Source organism: Balaenoptera physalus (assembly GCF_965194825.1).
Source record: "Balaenoptera physalus genome assembly, chromosome: Y".
Taxonomy (NCBI): Eukaryota; Metazoa; Chordata; class Mammalia; order Artiodactyla; family Balaenopteridae; genus Balaenoptera; species Balaenoptera physalus.
Window position 1 is genome coordinate 4,862,107 of NC_138904.1, and position 12,691 is coordinate 4,874,797.

Genomic DNA, 12,691 nt, shown 5'->3' on the forward strand with positions numbered 1-12,691 from the left:
TCAGCGCAAACAAAATGAAAGGAGAGGGTGGGATTCGCCAGAATTTTCTCGTAAGAGCTACAGATAATTATCTGAAGCTCAGAGGGACCTGCCGCTGAGTGCCATGGGGTCTGATTTGTGTTCACACCACTCGCTGTAGGTCCTCCTCTTCTGTACAACATGACCGTGCGTCTCAGGACGTCTGTTTCATCGTTATGTGGCACAGCAAACAAAAGTGAAGTAAATTACACTTTTGAGGATGAGCCGGCCTGCAAGATGCAGCCGAATGTTACGTCACTTCCAACCTGATTCTGTGCGTCAGATGTCGCGTGTTACTTTTAAAGTGTACGCTGACCTGTGATGTTTGTTAGATTTTGTTTAAAGCACGTGCAAGGATAAGATCTGCACTCAGCTTTCTCTTAAAATTTTAATTGGCCACGTATGTTTCCTTCCCCACCTTTTGCTTCATCTTGTGAAAAGTTTAGATCGCACTGTTAGACGTTTCGGACACGAACCTTGTTAGTAATTTAATTTTTCTTATCGAGGTCACAGTTTATTTTTTTTTTCATTTTAAGTATCATTTTAAAATACCATAGGATATTAGTATTAGATATAATATTAGATATGATATTCCTAAACTTTAGTGAGATAATAGATAACTGTTCCTACTAAGGCGTCTTAATTAAAAAAATCACCGTAAAGCCTTTAAGGTTCAGTGTCTGCCAATTATCCAAAGGAAAAAAAGGGCTATAAAATCCTAAGTAAGAATTCATATCAATAATACCCTAAATCTGCCTCTTCCTCCATATTAGCATCCAGTTCTTTTTTTTTCTTTTTTAATTGAAGTATAGTTGATTTACAATGTTGTGTTAGTTTCAGGTGTACAGCACAGTGATTCAGTTTTATATCAATATATATGTATATATTTATATATATATACTTATATGTATATATTTATACATACATTTATATACGTAGATATTCTTTTTTTCCGATTCTTTTCCATTTTCCATTATAGTTTATTACAAGATAATGAATATAGTTCCCTGTGCTCTACACTAAATCCTTGTTGTTTATCTGTTTTATATGTACTAGTCTGTCTCTGCTAATCCCAAACTCCTAACTTATCCCTTCCTCCCCAGTTCTTTCTGAAGGACATTTTTCATTTTACATTTTATAATATCACACCCCAAAATGGTCACATTTGTCAGTGGCCAATCTAGGCAGTAGGGGGATTAAGTCAAATATACAGACAATCTCAGGGGATTAAGTCAAACATACAGACAATCTCCGTGTTGTCAGCATCTTGTAATGTAAGGCCAAAGCAAAGTGGAAATGTTGACAATTAAAGGCATAAGTTAAACTAATACCTTTACAGGGAGGAAGCTGCCGTGGTGGGGGCTAGGGACTGACATCCTACAGATGGAACAGGCCCCTCCCACAGGGCAAGGAGGCCATGGCAGGGTCGGGGAGTCCCATCTATGCTCAGAACTGAAGTATAGAAGATGAGCAGCCTGGCAGAGAGGCAGGCGCTGGGGTTCCCACTGGAGGATAAGGGATCGTCACTCACCGTGGACCCAGACCTGAAGGGCCTTCCCCTCTGAATGCCTAGGAAGTCTGGCATGATTTCCTAAGGTGATGGGCCACACCAGTCCTGGATAAAAGGTGGCAGGATGGCTTGTCCTGCATAAGGCATCATCCTAGAAGTCAGCGCATAAATGAGTGTTTCTTTGGCGTAAAAAAAAAGACACTCAGAGGGTGTGAGTGTCTCACGGCGTGTCGTGTTTCCACATTGCTGTGTCCCTTTTCCCTGGAGTCTGTGACCCCTTTGTTACTGATCCCTGGTAAATGCACCTGGAGCCCGTCGTCCCTTTCCCCGGACGGTGCCGTCACCCCGTTCTCCCTGGGGCCATGTGGAAATTCGGCAGAGCCTGGTGAGAAGTGGTTAGGAGCTTCTCTTTGGCTGTGGCTGGGAAGAGAAGAGTCAGGCTGCTCCCAGAGCTTTCTCATTTGGGGCACGGAGGTAACCGGTGGGGGGCACAGGTGACGGAGGACTGAGACCTTGACCCACGCCCCTCCCGCTCCTCACAGCAGCCCATTGTCAGGACTTGGCTTCTCTCCTAAATCAGCAGCTCAGAGCCCCCAGGGGGGCATGGGTGGGCCCCTGGAGAGGGCAGACCTGGATGATTTCATCCTCAGTGTGGTTCTGTTGTCACTCTGAGTCTCGGTGCTGTGTCCCCTTCCTTCCCCCTGTCCCATCGCAGTTTCCCTGGGTAAGTGACAAGTGACTCACTGTACAAAGCCAGAGAGAAAGCTTTCTGTTCAGGGTCGCGATGAATGACCTGAGTCTTTGTTCCAGGACTCCCAACATCGACCGCTTGGCCAGAGGGGGAGTGAAGCTCACGCAGCATCTGGCAGCGTCGCCCCTGTGCACACCCAGCAGGGCGGCCTTCATGACGGGCCGGTATCCCATCCGCTCAGGTAACCGACCTCCTGGTTCCGTCGCCGCGGCCCTGGTCCACCTCCCAGTCCTAATGCTTCCCCTGTCTTAATGGTGGGTTTCTCCTGGCTTAGGAATGGCGTCTCGGTCCCAAGTGGGAGTTTTCATCTTCTCGGCCTCTTCCGGAGGACTTCCCCACAGTGAGATTACGTTCGCCAAGCTCCTGAAGAGTCAAGGCTATTCCACAGCTCTGATAGGTATGGGCAGCTGGTGGGGGGAGGCGAGGACCTGGGTGAGTGGGAAAGTGGGGAGGGCATGAGAGCAGCCTTCTTGAAGATGAACTGACTGATAAGAGTTTGCACAACTGTAAATAAGGAAGAAATTATTTCAATTCTCAATTCAAACACCATGTGTCTATATGTACTATTTGAATGTGTAGATGTGTGTCCTTATTTATGTATGTATGTGTATGTGTGTGGATGAATGGAGGGATGGATGGATGGGTGGATGGTGGATGGGTGATGGATGGATGCATGGATGGTGGATGGACAGATGGATGGATGGGTGGATGCTTGGATGGATGGATGATGGGTGGTGGTTGGATGTTGGATGGTGGGTGGATGACGGATGGTGAATGGCTGGTGAATGAGTGGATGGTGGATGGATGAGATAGAAAGATGAGACATAGAAAACAGATAGAGAAATGGATAACTAATTATGCACACACAGCATACAAAACTACACACACACACACACACAAACACACACACCATACTATTGATAAAGGTTTTCATTTTACGTTTCAGTACTAAAATTGCGTCTGAATTTTTCTCGGTTGACATTCCCACTGATTTTATCCCCTTGATAGGAACGAATCCTTCTCTCCTTTCACTTGATAAACCTGGGTTTATGCAGGTCATCAGAGGAACCCTAGAAAATCTCATGGGAGCAAAATGACCGGTCTCTTTCCTCCCACATTTTGTCAAACCACTATCACTTTTTCTCTTGTGTGAGGCACTCCCTAATTTAGTGATACAGTCGCATTTTATTTTTATTGTATTTTATTATTTGGCCACACTGCGTGGCATGTGAGATCTTAGTTCCCCGACCAGGGCTCGAACCCGTGTCCCCTGCAAGTGGGAGCATGGAGTCTTAACCACTGGACCTCCAGGAAAGTCCCGTACAGTTCACATTTTATAAGAAATGTTTATAGGTGTTTAAAATAATTGCTGAGTTATGAGTATGATTTCCTCATGCCTCAGGGGTAGTTTTTACATAAGGATTCATTTCCACTTCTGACATTTCAGGGACAAAGTCAAGTTGGTTTTAAGACTTCCCTTTTAAGGAAATGTCTTTAAAAAAAACACATGTCCCCAAAAAACATTGGTGTTCATCTATGTAGTTTTGTCTCCTGCCTATGAAGTATGTGAGGTGTGTGTCTTTTATTTTATTTGTATTTTTTCCAATCACTAAATCCCCTCTTGTTTTCTGGTGGAGAGAGTGGTTCCTACCCTACCGTTTGTGGAAACGGTAGAATCGTTTTGGCTGATGAATATGCAGAAAGAGGCCACTTTCCAGCATGCGCGACTCAGAAGCTGACCTTCGTGTCGGGGTGTTCATTGGGACTAAACGTGCCGCCTGTTTGTTTATCTGCTCAGGGAAGTGGCACCTCGGCACCAGCTGTCACAACAGGACGGACCTCTGTCACCACCCCTTGAGCCATGGCTTCGACTATTTCCACGGGCTGCCCATGACCAACCTGCGGGACTGCAAGCCGGGCGAAGGCAGCGTGTTCACCAGGGCCTTAAGGCTGCTGGTCTTCGTCCCCCTGCAGGCGATCGCCATCACACTGCTGACCCTGGCCGTGCTCATGTGTCTGGGGTTCGTCCAGGTGCCCCTCTGCGTCTTCTTCTGCCTCTTCTTCCTGGCCGCCCTGGTCCTCGGTGCCCTGCTGTGCTTCCTGCATCACTTCCGGCCCCTGAACTGCTTCCTCATGCGGAACCGTGACATCACCCAGCAGCCCATGTCCTATGACAACCTCACGCAGAGGCTCACGGCGGACGCGGCCCAGTTCATACAACGGTTGGTATCGCCTCCAGCCTGATGCTGCCTGGGCCACATGTAATATGCTATTTCAGGTGCTTCCATGGAGGTGGAGGAACCGGGGTGGTCCTTTGAGCCATGTTTCCCCTTCTGTGGTTGGGGGATTTCTCCAGCTGGGCATGTACTGGGTGGGGGGGGAGTGGGTCGGGAATTGCGATGACCTGGGCTCCCCCCAGAGATGCTTTGCCAGTTTCCCGCACGTCCTCTGCTTATGAGGCCATGTCCCAAAAATGTCTGGGTGACAACAGGGACCTTAAGGCATCACCACGGTCTTTACTCTTCAGGTGTGTGATTAAGAGAGGAAAGGTCATGTGTATTGTTTACTGTAGATGTTATACGATATAAACAACGTGAGGAGATCCAAAATATTCTGGGCACGTTTCAGAGCAGAGCAACTCTGTGAGTCAACTGGGTGAAGCAGATGATCTCTTGTGAGTCTGTTGGGGCCTCTTGAGTTTGTAGTTCTGGTGTTTGCAGTCAGCAAAGGGGGTAGCCATCCACGGAGGGCTTGACAACAGTCTGTCTCAGGAACACTTGCTATTAAAAACGAACAAAATTGTTTTGTTGCCTTTGAAAGTTTAGAGGATAGTCCTATAGAGAAAAGTGGGAACTCGGTGTGAAAATCAGATGTTTGGCCTTGGTGGTTACTTGCCCTGCCCATGAGAACAGATCTGTTCAGGCACCAGAGAGTGGAGGAAACTGGCAACATGGCGTGATGAAGGACATACTGATAATTCGATTCTTAAGAGAAAGGGGAAGATGTTCAGTTGGCCATCACGCTGGTGAACGTCTGTGTCCGTGATTTTGAACATGGAGATACTGTTGAGATATCAGTGCTCACGACCAGCCTACCCATTGGCCCGCACAGCCAGGGGCGGGCCTCACTGGAACGGACACCCGCATCGTGGGCGTGGCGCTTGGTGCAGATCTGTCCCTTGTGGGATTGCCTTTGATAGCTCAGTACGTGGTGGCATAGAAAATTGGATCGTTGGAACTTCCCACAGGTAGACCAAGAAGGGAAGAGGGGAAAAGCTCTTGACCGTAGGTGGAGAATTGTGAGTCCTCAGACTTTGTGTAGGGAGGTGCTGGGGTGCTGGCTGAAACTGAAGATTGCCAGTCTTACCTTGAGAAATTCCTACTGAGTAGTTCTAAGGTAAGGCTTTGCATCTCTCTGTTAATCAAGCTCCCCTAGGGTTCTAAACTCCTGTAGAACACTCTGAGAAATCCTAGAGCATCTGTGGGTTTTTGCTGTTAGACAACGGCACCATCAGTAAGCTGCCTAGATTTTTCTAGAAGGTAGTGCTAACATGATCTAATGCAGAAGCTTTTGAACTTCGTAAGACATACATTTTACACCATCATCCAATAAGATGTCATACACAGATGTTTAACTGAAGCAAAAGTTTCCAGAAAGGATTTATTTCTTCATAGAGTGACCACTTGGGATACTTCCTACCTGATTCCCTTCTGTTTTATTTTTTTAAAAATTATCTGGTTGTGACACAAAATTAATGTCATGACTCAACAGTGGGTCCCAGTCTGCATGGTAGACAAAGCTTTTACCTCATGGGTTAGCCTTACAGTATTTTACAAGTAAGAGAATGGCCATTCCGAGGTACAGTGGTGGTCTGTAGATGGCAGACCTACCCATTTAAGCCAGAATACAACCGTCTGCTGTTTGGCAAACTTGCTGAAGCAGCGGAACCCTCTCCTGTTCCTGTCCATTGACTAGCAATCCCTCAGAAACCTACGGGGAGGAGGTGAATAATACAATGCTCCTTATAAAATGACAGGCTTCAGGAGTGGTCCTCAACTTCCAGGGTGAGTCACACTTTGACAGCATGTGGTATTTGGACACAGATGATTGAATCTATAGGATATATGAATATTCATATGATTAGGAGGCATTTTAATGGGTTCCTTGGCGTATGACTTTGGGACAGGATCGAAACAAATTTGATTAGCCTAAGGGTATTGAACCTCAACCAGTTTATCTTTGTTTAACTTTAATTTCATTGATATTTTATTGAAGTATAGTTTATTTACAATGTTGTGTTACTTTCAGGTGTACAGCAAAGTGATTCTGTTATATATACTATAGATATACTATGTAGATATATAAATTCTTTTCAGATTCTTTTCCATTATAAGTTATCACAAAATATTGAGTAGAGTTCCCTGTGCTCTACAGTAGGTCCTTGTTGTTTATTTGTGTTATGTATAGTAGTGTGTATCTGTTAATTGCAAACTCCTAATTTATCCCTCCTCCCCCCCCCCCTTCCCCTTTGGTAACCATAAGTCTTCTATGTCTGTGAGTCTATTTCTGTTTTGCAAATACGTGCCTTTGTATCGCTTTTTTAGATTCCACATAGAAGTGATGTCATATGGTATTTGTCTTACTCTGTCTGACTCACTTCACTTAGTATGATCATCTCTAGATCCATCTATGTTGCTGCAAATGGCATTATTTCATTCTTTTTTATGGCTGAGTAATATTCCATTGTATATTTATACCACATCTTCTTTATCCATTCATCTATTGATGGACACCTAGGTTGCTTCCATGTCTTGGCTGTTGTAAATAGTGCTGCAATGAACACTGGGGTGCATGTTTCTTTTCAAATTAGAGGTTTTGTTTTTTCTGGATATATGCCCAGTAGTGTGATTGCTGGGTCATATGGTAACTCTATTTTTAGCTTTTTAATGAACCTCCACACTGTTTTCCATAGTGGCTGCATCAACTCACACTACTACCAACAGTGTAGGAGGGTTCCCTTTTCTCCACATCCTCTCCAGCATTTATTGTTTGTAGACTTTTTGATAATGACCATTCTGACCGGTGTGAGGTGGTATCATTGTAGTTTTGATTTGCATTTCTCCAATACTTAGCAGTCCAACCAGTTTATCTGGATTACATTGATGTTTCTGCAGTTTTCTTCCAGAACTAGAGATTTAGGATGCTCTAGCAACACCATAGTGGGAGGTTATACTTATTGAATTATTTGAAAAGGGTTTAGTCTTTAAATAGGTGGTTCTAATGTAAACGACTATTGCCCACATTGGAGCAATGCATAAATTGGTCAGTATTAGTGGCAGTACTACCATGTATGTACCATGATGTCATTCACAAAAAAAACTTCTCATATACATTATCTGAAGAGTCAAAGATTTTAAACATCTAGGTAAAATCATCGTTGGGTACCATCGTCTTCCTGTGTTACAGGAGATACCTGATTTGCTGAATTGTTATTTTCAAGAACCTAGAGAGAATTTCCTTAATATGGTACCAAAGAATCATAACAGATTGTGACACTATCATATTTATAAAAATTTTTTTCAAGGATCTGAAGACATTTAAATGTGTATCTCTTTGACCACAAGATCCTGAGTAATTTAGGCAGGCCTTACCACCTCTGTGAGACATGGATTCAGGGCTACTCAGAAGCAGAAGAAGGAAAACCTCATCCAAGCAATAACGGTGTTTGTGAAATTTATTCAAATGCTCTTGAATCAAAATTTTCCGATTGAAACCAGTGCCTTATTTCAATGTATTGATATAAAAACCAGTTTTGGGGTACACGGCTCTCCCTGGGTTCATTTGTCAAAGGTGATGAGGAAAATGATTTAAACTCTCTTTTCTAAAATTTATATTCTCTGTCTGAGCCTTGTGGATGAAATGATTTATACTCAGACGTTTGTTCTCGAGATACTAACTTGTGATGTGAAGATACAGATGACAAGGGCATAAGGGGATGATGCTTTATTGGTTTGTGATTGTCTCAAATGAAGTCTGCTTAGCCAAATTTAGGTACGTGCCCCGGGATTACAAGCAGGTGTTTCCAAGTTGAGGAGAGTGACGGTGTGGAATACATAACTATGCACTCCACGATCCCTCACCGTAATTTACTCTTTTAGGGATAGAACTTATCTTGGGAAGATGCTTCTACCATTAGAGACCTAGATAATTAACTCAACATATGTTCTAAGCTGTACAGTAATTCGAGACAGGTCATCCTAAACACACTTTAATTAGCAAGAAATCCTTGTTGCTCTGACAGGAAGGAATGACCTGTAGATTTCTTAGAGATACTCAGTCCTCCTTATGTGCCCTGAATGAAGGGCCCTTCAGTCATTCCAGCTTTCTCCCTGGTCATGACTCTCATCCATGCTTTGTAAAACAGATCCAGCTTGGGTGCCCAGCTAGGGGTATGTTCAAGTTTTAACAGATACTGGTTAGATATACGGCAGGCACTGTGGATATACACGTATTCTGGGTCACGTTTCATACACCTCACCTCTTATGTGCTACAAAAGGACCCTGGAAGATGGGTCAAGAGATGTCTTCTTGTGGAGGAATTTGAGGCTCAGAACTTTGGAGTGAGAGGAAAAGCCCCGCAGGGAATAGTAGATAGCGGGTTAGAGCCCGTATCTAACTCTCTGTGAGGGCTCTCCTGAGTGGACCATAACGAGCTTGCTGCCTTCTTTGCTTCCACATCTACTCTGCAGACTTACCAGCAAGGTTCGAGTGTGGATTATTTGGAAGAAGACTAGGAAATGCAATACGCCTTCTCCAAATGGAAGCGTCCAGGTCCCATGCCCCCAAAGGAGAACACACCTGGGAATTCTTAGATAAACTCACATTCGTAGTACAATCCTTACCGTGGCGAGGGAGAAGTGGCTGAGTATTCCAAAAAGATACAGGCTACGTGGTGACGGGTGAATTTAGCAAGTTAATTTTGTTCCCAAGGTAGTTTTTTAGTTCAAGTTGAACTGCATTGAAAAAGGTGCGATGCCAGCGGGTGGAAAGACATTCACGCTTCCAAACGTGCTTCATAGAGAGAGGCGAACCTGGGTCATTTCTGCCACGGCAAGAGCCAGATTTGTTGGCCCCTTTCCTCCCTAAAGTCACTGAAACCGGCGTTTCGTTGCTAGAAAAAGCATTTCAGTTGAAAGGAACCACTGTGTGTTTCTCTGCCAGTAAAGACACCCTCACTCTGAAGAAATATTCCAAAATGATGACTTTATACAAACCCACATAATTTGTATAGTTTAGGGTATCCAGTTACTGGATTCATAAATGCATATGAAATCTGCCAGGAATGTTCTGATCTCCAGGTCCTGGTTTATGGAAGTTGCATTGACATTACACACACACACACACACACACACACACACACACACGTGTGTGTGTGTTTGTAGCTTTAAAGCCTATAATCAAAAGTGAAATCAATGCTAACCATTTTCAGGTAAGCTCATTTTCAGATATTTCTTGTGCTTCGTGAAAGTGTCCTTTAGGGTCTACCAGAAAACAAGTCCGAAAGCTGGAAATCACATAGAGTTCTACTTTTCATCGGATTCCCCAGAGTTGTAAGATCCCCTTTTTCTAACTTTACCAAACACTGATCCCTGACCTCTCCCCACAGGGAAGCCACGTGACCTCAGAATTATGGGGAGTATGAGTGACTTCGGGCAATAACATCCACAGGGAAATGTCCTGCCCTTGGTGGGGAGTCATGGGGAAGAGCCCCCCCCACACCTTTTCTGTAGTCTGCAGTTTTACGGTAAATAAATACGCCTTTGTACAAGCATCACTTGTGTCATGGTAACGCCCTCAGACCTGTGACAGTTGATAAATGCATCATCGGAAGATCTGACCTTTTAGCCTGTCCTGGTGCCGTCAGCGTTTCGCACACTCAGGGTCCCGAGATGCATTTACAGGGCACCTCCAGCCTAGCCTTTCACCTTGCCAGCTGGGCTGTGGTCTAAGTGGCCGTGATGAATAGCCGTGACTGGACACAAAGCTTCTTTGGACCAAAGGGATCATTTTATTAGTTTAAATCAGAGCTTAAGCCAGAAAAGAATAGGGGCGACCTGGACTTTAGTTCATGGTGAGAAAAGTAAATCAGATGAAAGATTAAGGGCAACACACAGGGAGACACACGCGTACAGACACGTTCAAAAGTGGAAAGGTTAAATAATCAAAGAATTGTCTTGTTCAGTAAGGGTAGATGCTACTTGATTGGTTTCCTTTTTTTTTTTTTTAATATTTATTTATTTATTAGGCTGCACCAGGTCTTAGTTGCAGCATGTGGGCTCTTAGTTGCGGCATGTATGTGGGATCTAGTGCCGTGACCAGGCATCACACCTGGGCCCCCTGCATTGGGAGCACGGAGTTTTAACCCCTGGACCACCAGGGAAGTCCCTTGGCTCGTTTTCTGACTTTCATCGGGCAACAGGACATGAATTTAGGAACGGGGAGTGGTTCTTTGGATGTGCCCCTCCTTCCAGGCTGAGCAAGCTGCAAGCGGAAGGCAGTTCTGGAGGATGCTTGTCTTTAGCCATCCTGGGTCCAGGCCCACGGCATTCCCACCTGAATGGGGTCCGGATAAAGCGCGCTCGGACCTTCCCTTTTTCATCAAACCCCCAGATCTCTTTGGTGCCCCAGGATTATGACCCACACGGGAATCAGGAGGTTTGAGCTTTGGTACATCAGGCGTTAAGGCGCAGATACGCGGAGGCCCAGGCTGTCCAGGAAATGCGTGGTGGGCGGGATGAGGCTTGGGGCCCGAGGGAGCTGGATTTGGTGCAACGCATTCGGATGGCTGACCCCTGAGGTCTCCCGCTAACTGCTGTCCCGAAGGAGTGTGGGTGGTACTCCCAACATCCCAACGTTCCAGAGAAATCAGGAATACCGATATGCGTGTGTGCGGGGGACTATTTCGGGGGATTTTTTAAGTTGGAAATTTCTCGAGTTTTAAAAATATTGGCCTGGTTTTTTAGCATTGGGTCCTGATGTTGAGTGAATTGCTGTGTGCTCCACGTCTTAGAAGGGATCCCCATTATACTCACTTCTTGGTTCCCTCTGGCGAAGCGTGAGGGTGGTCTGCTCACATCCTGCATGTGCTTCTTTCGTAGGTCCAGGCTGGGAGGGAACCTGTAGAATAGGTGACCTATCTTTATATCGGGCGTCCACCTACCAACAGAGGTATCCCAGACAGGGCAGATTTCCTGGGATGGGGTAACACAGGCAGTCTTGTTTGTTTCCCTCGGAGGGTCCATTCACGGGGGCACACCCCCATGCTGTTGTACCCCCATCCTTTTAGGGCACTCCTGAGCACTTGGCATGATTACTCAGCCGTACTTCCTTGACCTGCTTCCAGGACAAGTCACGATGAACCCTTCGGCGGGGCAGTCCCCACTCATCGCCCACCTGCCTCGTCCCCAGAGATAGTCTATGAGGATCCTTGTGTCCACTTAACTGAGCGGGCGGCCTTCTCCAGAGAGGAAGGGTCTCCGTCTAGAAAGCTGAGAGTTGGCAGTGCCTCTCGTCAGTTTGTCGTGAGCCTGTCATCTTTGGCGGGGACCAAAGGGGGCATGCATAGACTTGAAGGAGGGGGACGATGAGGAGGAAGAAGACAAGAAACAGAAACAGAAGCAGAAGGAGAAGAAGAAGCAGAAAGAGAAGAAGAAGCAAGAACAGAAGAAGAAGCAGAAACTGCAGAAGCAGCAGAAGCAGAAACAGAAGTAGTTTGGAAATCCATCTTCTTCCCTAGTGTCCAGTCTCCTATTACAACGATTTCAATTGTTACTTCTTTCCTCCTACCTGAAGCATAAAGAAATTTGACATTTTTTCCTACGGATGTTCAGTATCTCTGGGTTAGGATACTTGACGAATGAACACCACGTAATTTAAAACCGGAAGCATCAAAGAATCTTGCCACCACCTGTTCCGGAGTGGGGCGTGTGGCTGGCCTCAGACTCTTTGATTGAAGTTCAGCCGTGCGTGGGGGGTTGAGCCCGATTATGGTTGGTGTCTCTAGTCGGGCATCGTCACCGTACCCCAGTGTGGCTACAAAGCCGTATAATCTATAGGAGTCACACAGAGTCACAGGCAAGGCTGGCTATGAAGGGTCGTCTCACAAAGAGAGCCCGTCGTGAAGCTTCCCAGATGAGGCCATTGTGGGGAAGCAGGGGTGCTGGTCATAGCTGGAGGGGCGCCAGTGTGACTAAAGTCAGGGCAGCATCTTAAATCTCATTCCACAAACCGACTTTCAGACCTGGGTATCTATGTCTTTTCCCTCTGTTTTTGTGGGGAAGAGGTGTCCTTCCTGTCTTCGTTTTTATATTTAAGATGTATCTTCATTTTTCTGTGGTTTTGAAAATAGCATG

The 12,691-nt window shown here is 45.5% G+C and overlaps 1 protein-coding gene across 5 annotated transcripts in view; it reads left to right on the plus strand.

Annotated features, from left to right (window-relative positions):
* LOC309653433 (steryl-sulfatase-like) overlaps window positions 1-12,691 on the plus strand; it is a gene marked incomplete at its 3' end in the record, with an annotated part of 633,880 nt that overhangs the window by 91,992 nt on the left and 529,197 nt on the right. For all 5 annotated transcript variants that reach the window (XR_014259158.1, XM_082448100.1, XM_082448102.1 and 2 more), the window contains exons 4-6: window positions 2,339-2,460; window positions 2,554-2,676; window positions 4,078-4,501. Coding sequence is in view for 4 of the 5 variants with exons in the window: in XM_082448100.1 (XP_082304226.1) it covers window positions 2,339-2,460; window positions 2,554-2,676; window positions 4,078-4,501 (669 nt within the window). The remainder of the gene's footprint in view (window positions 1-2,338; window positions 2,461-2,553; window positions 2,677-4,077; window positions 4,502-12,691) is intronic.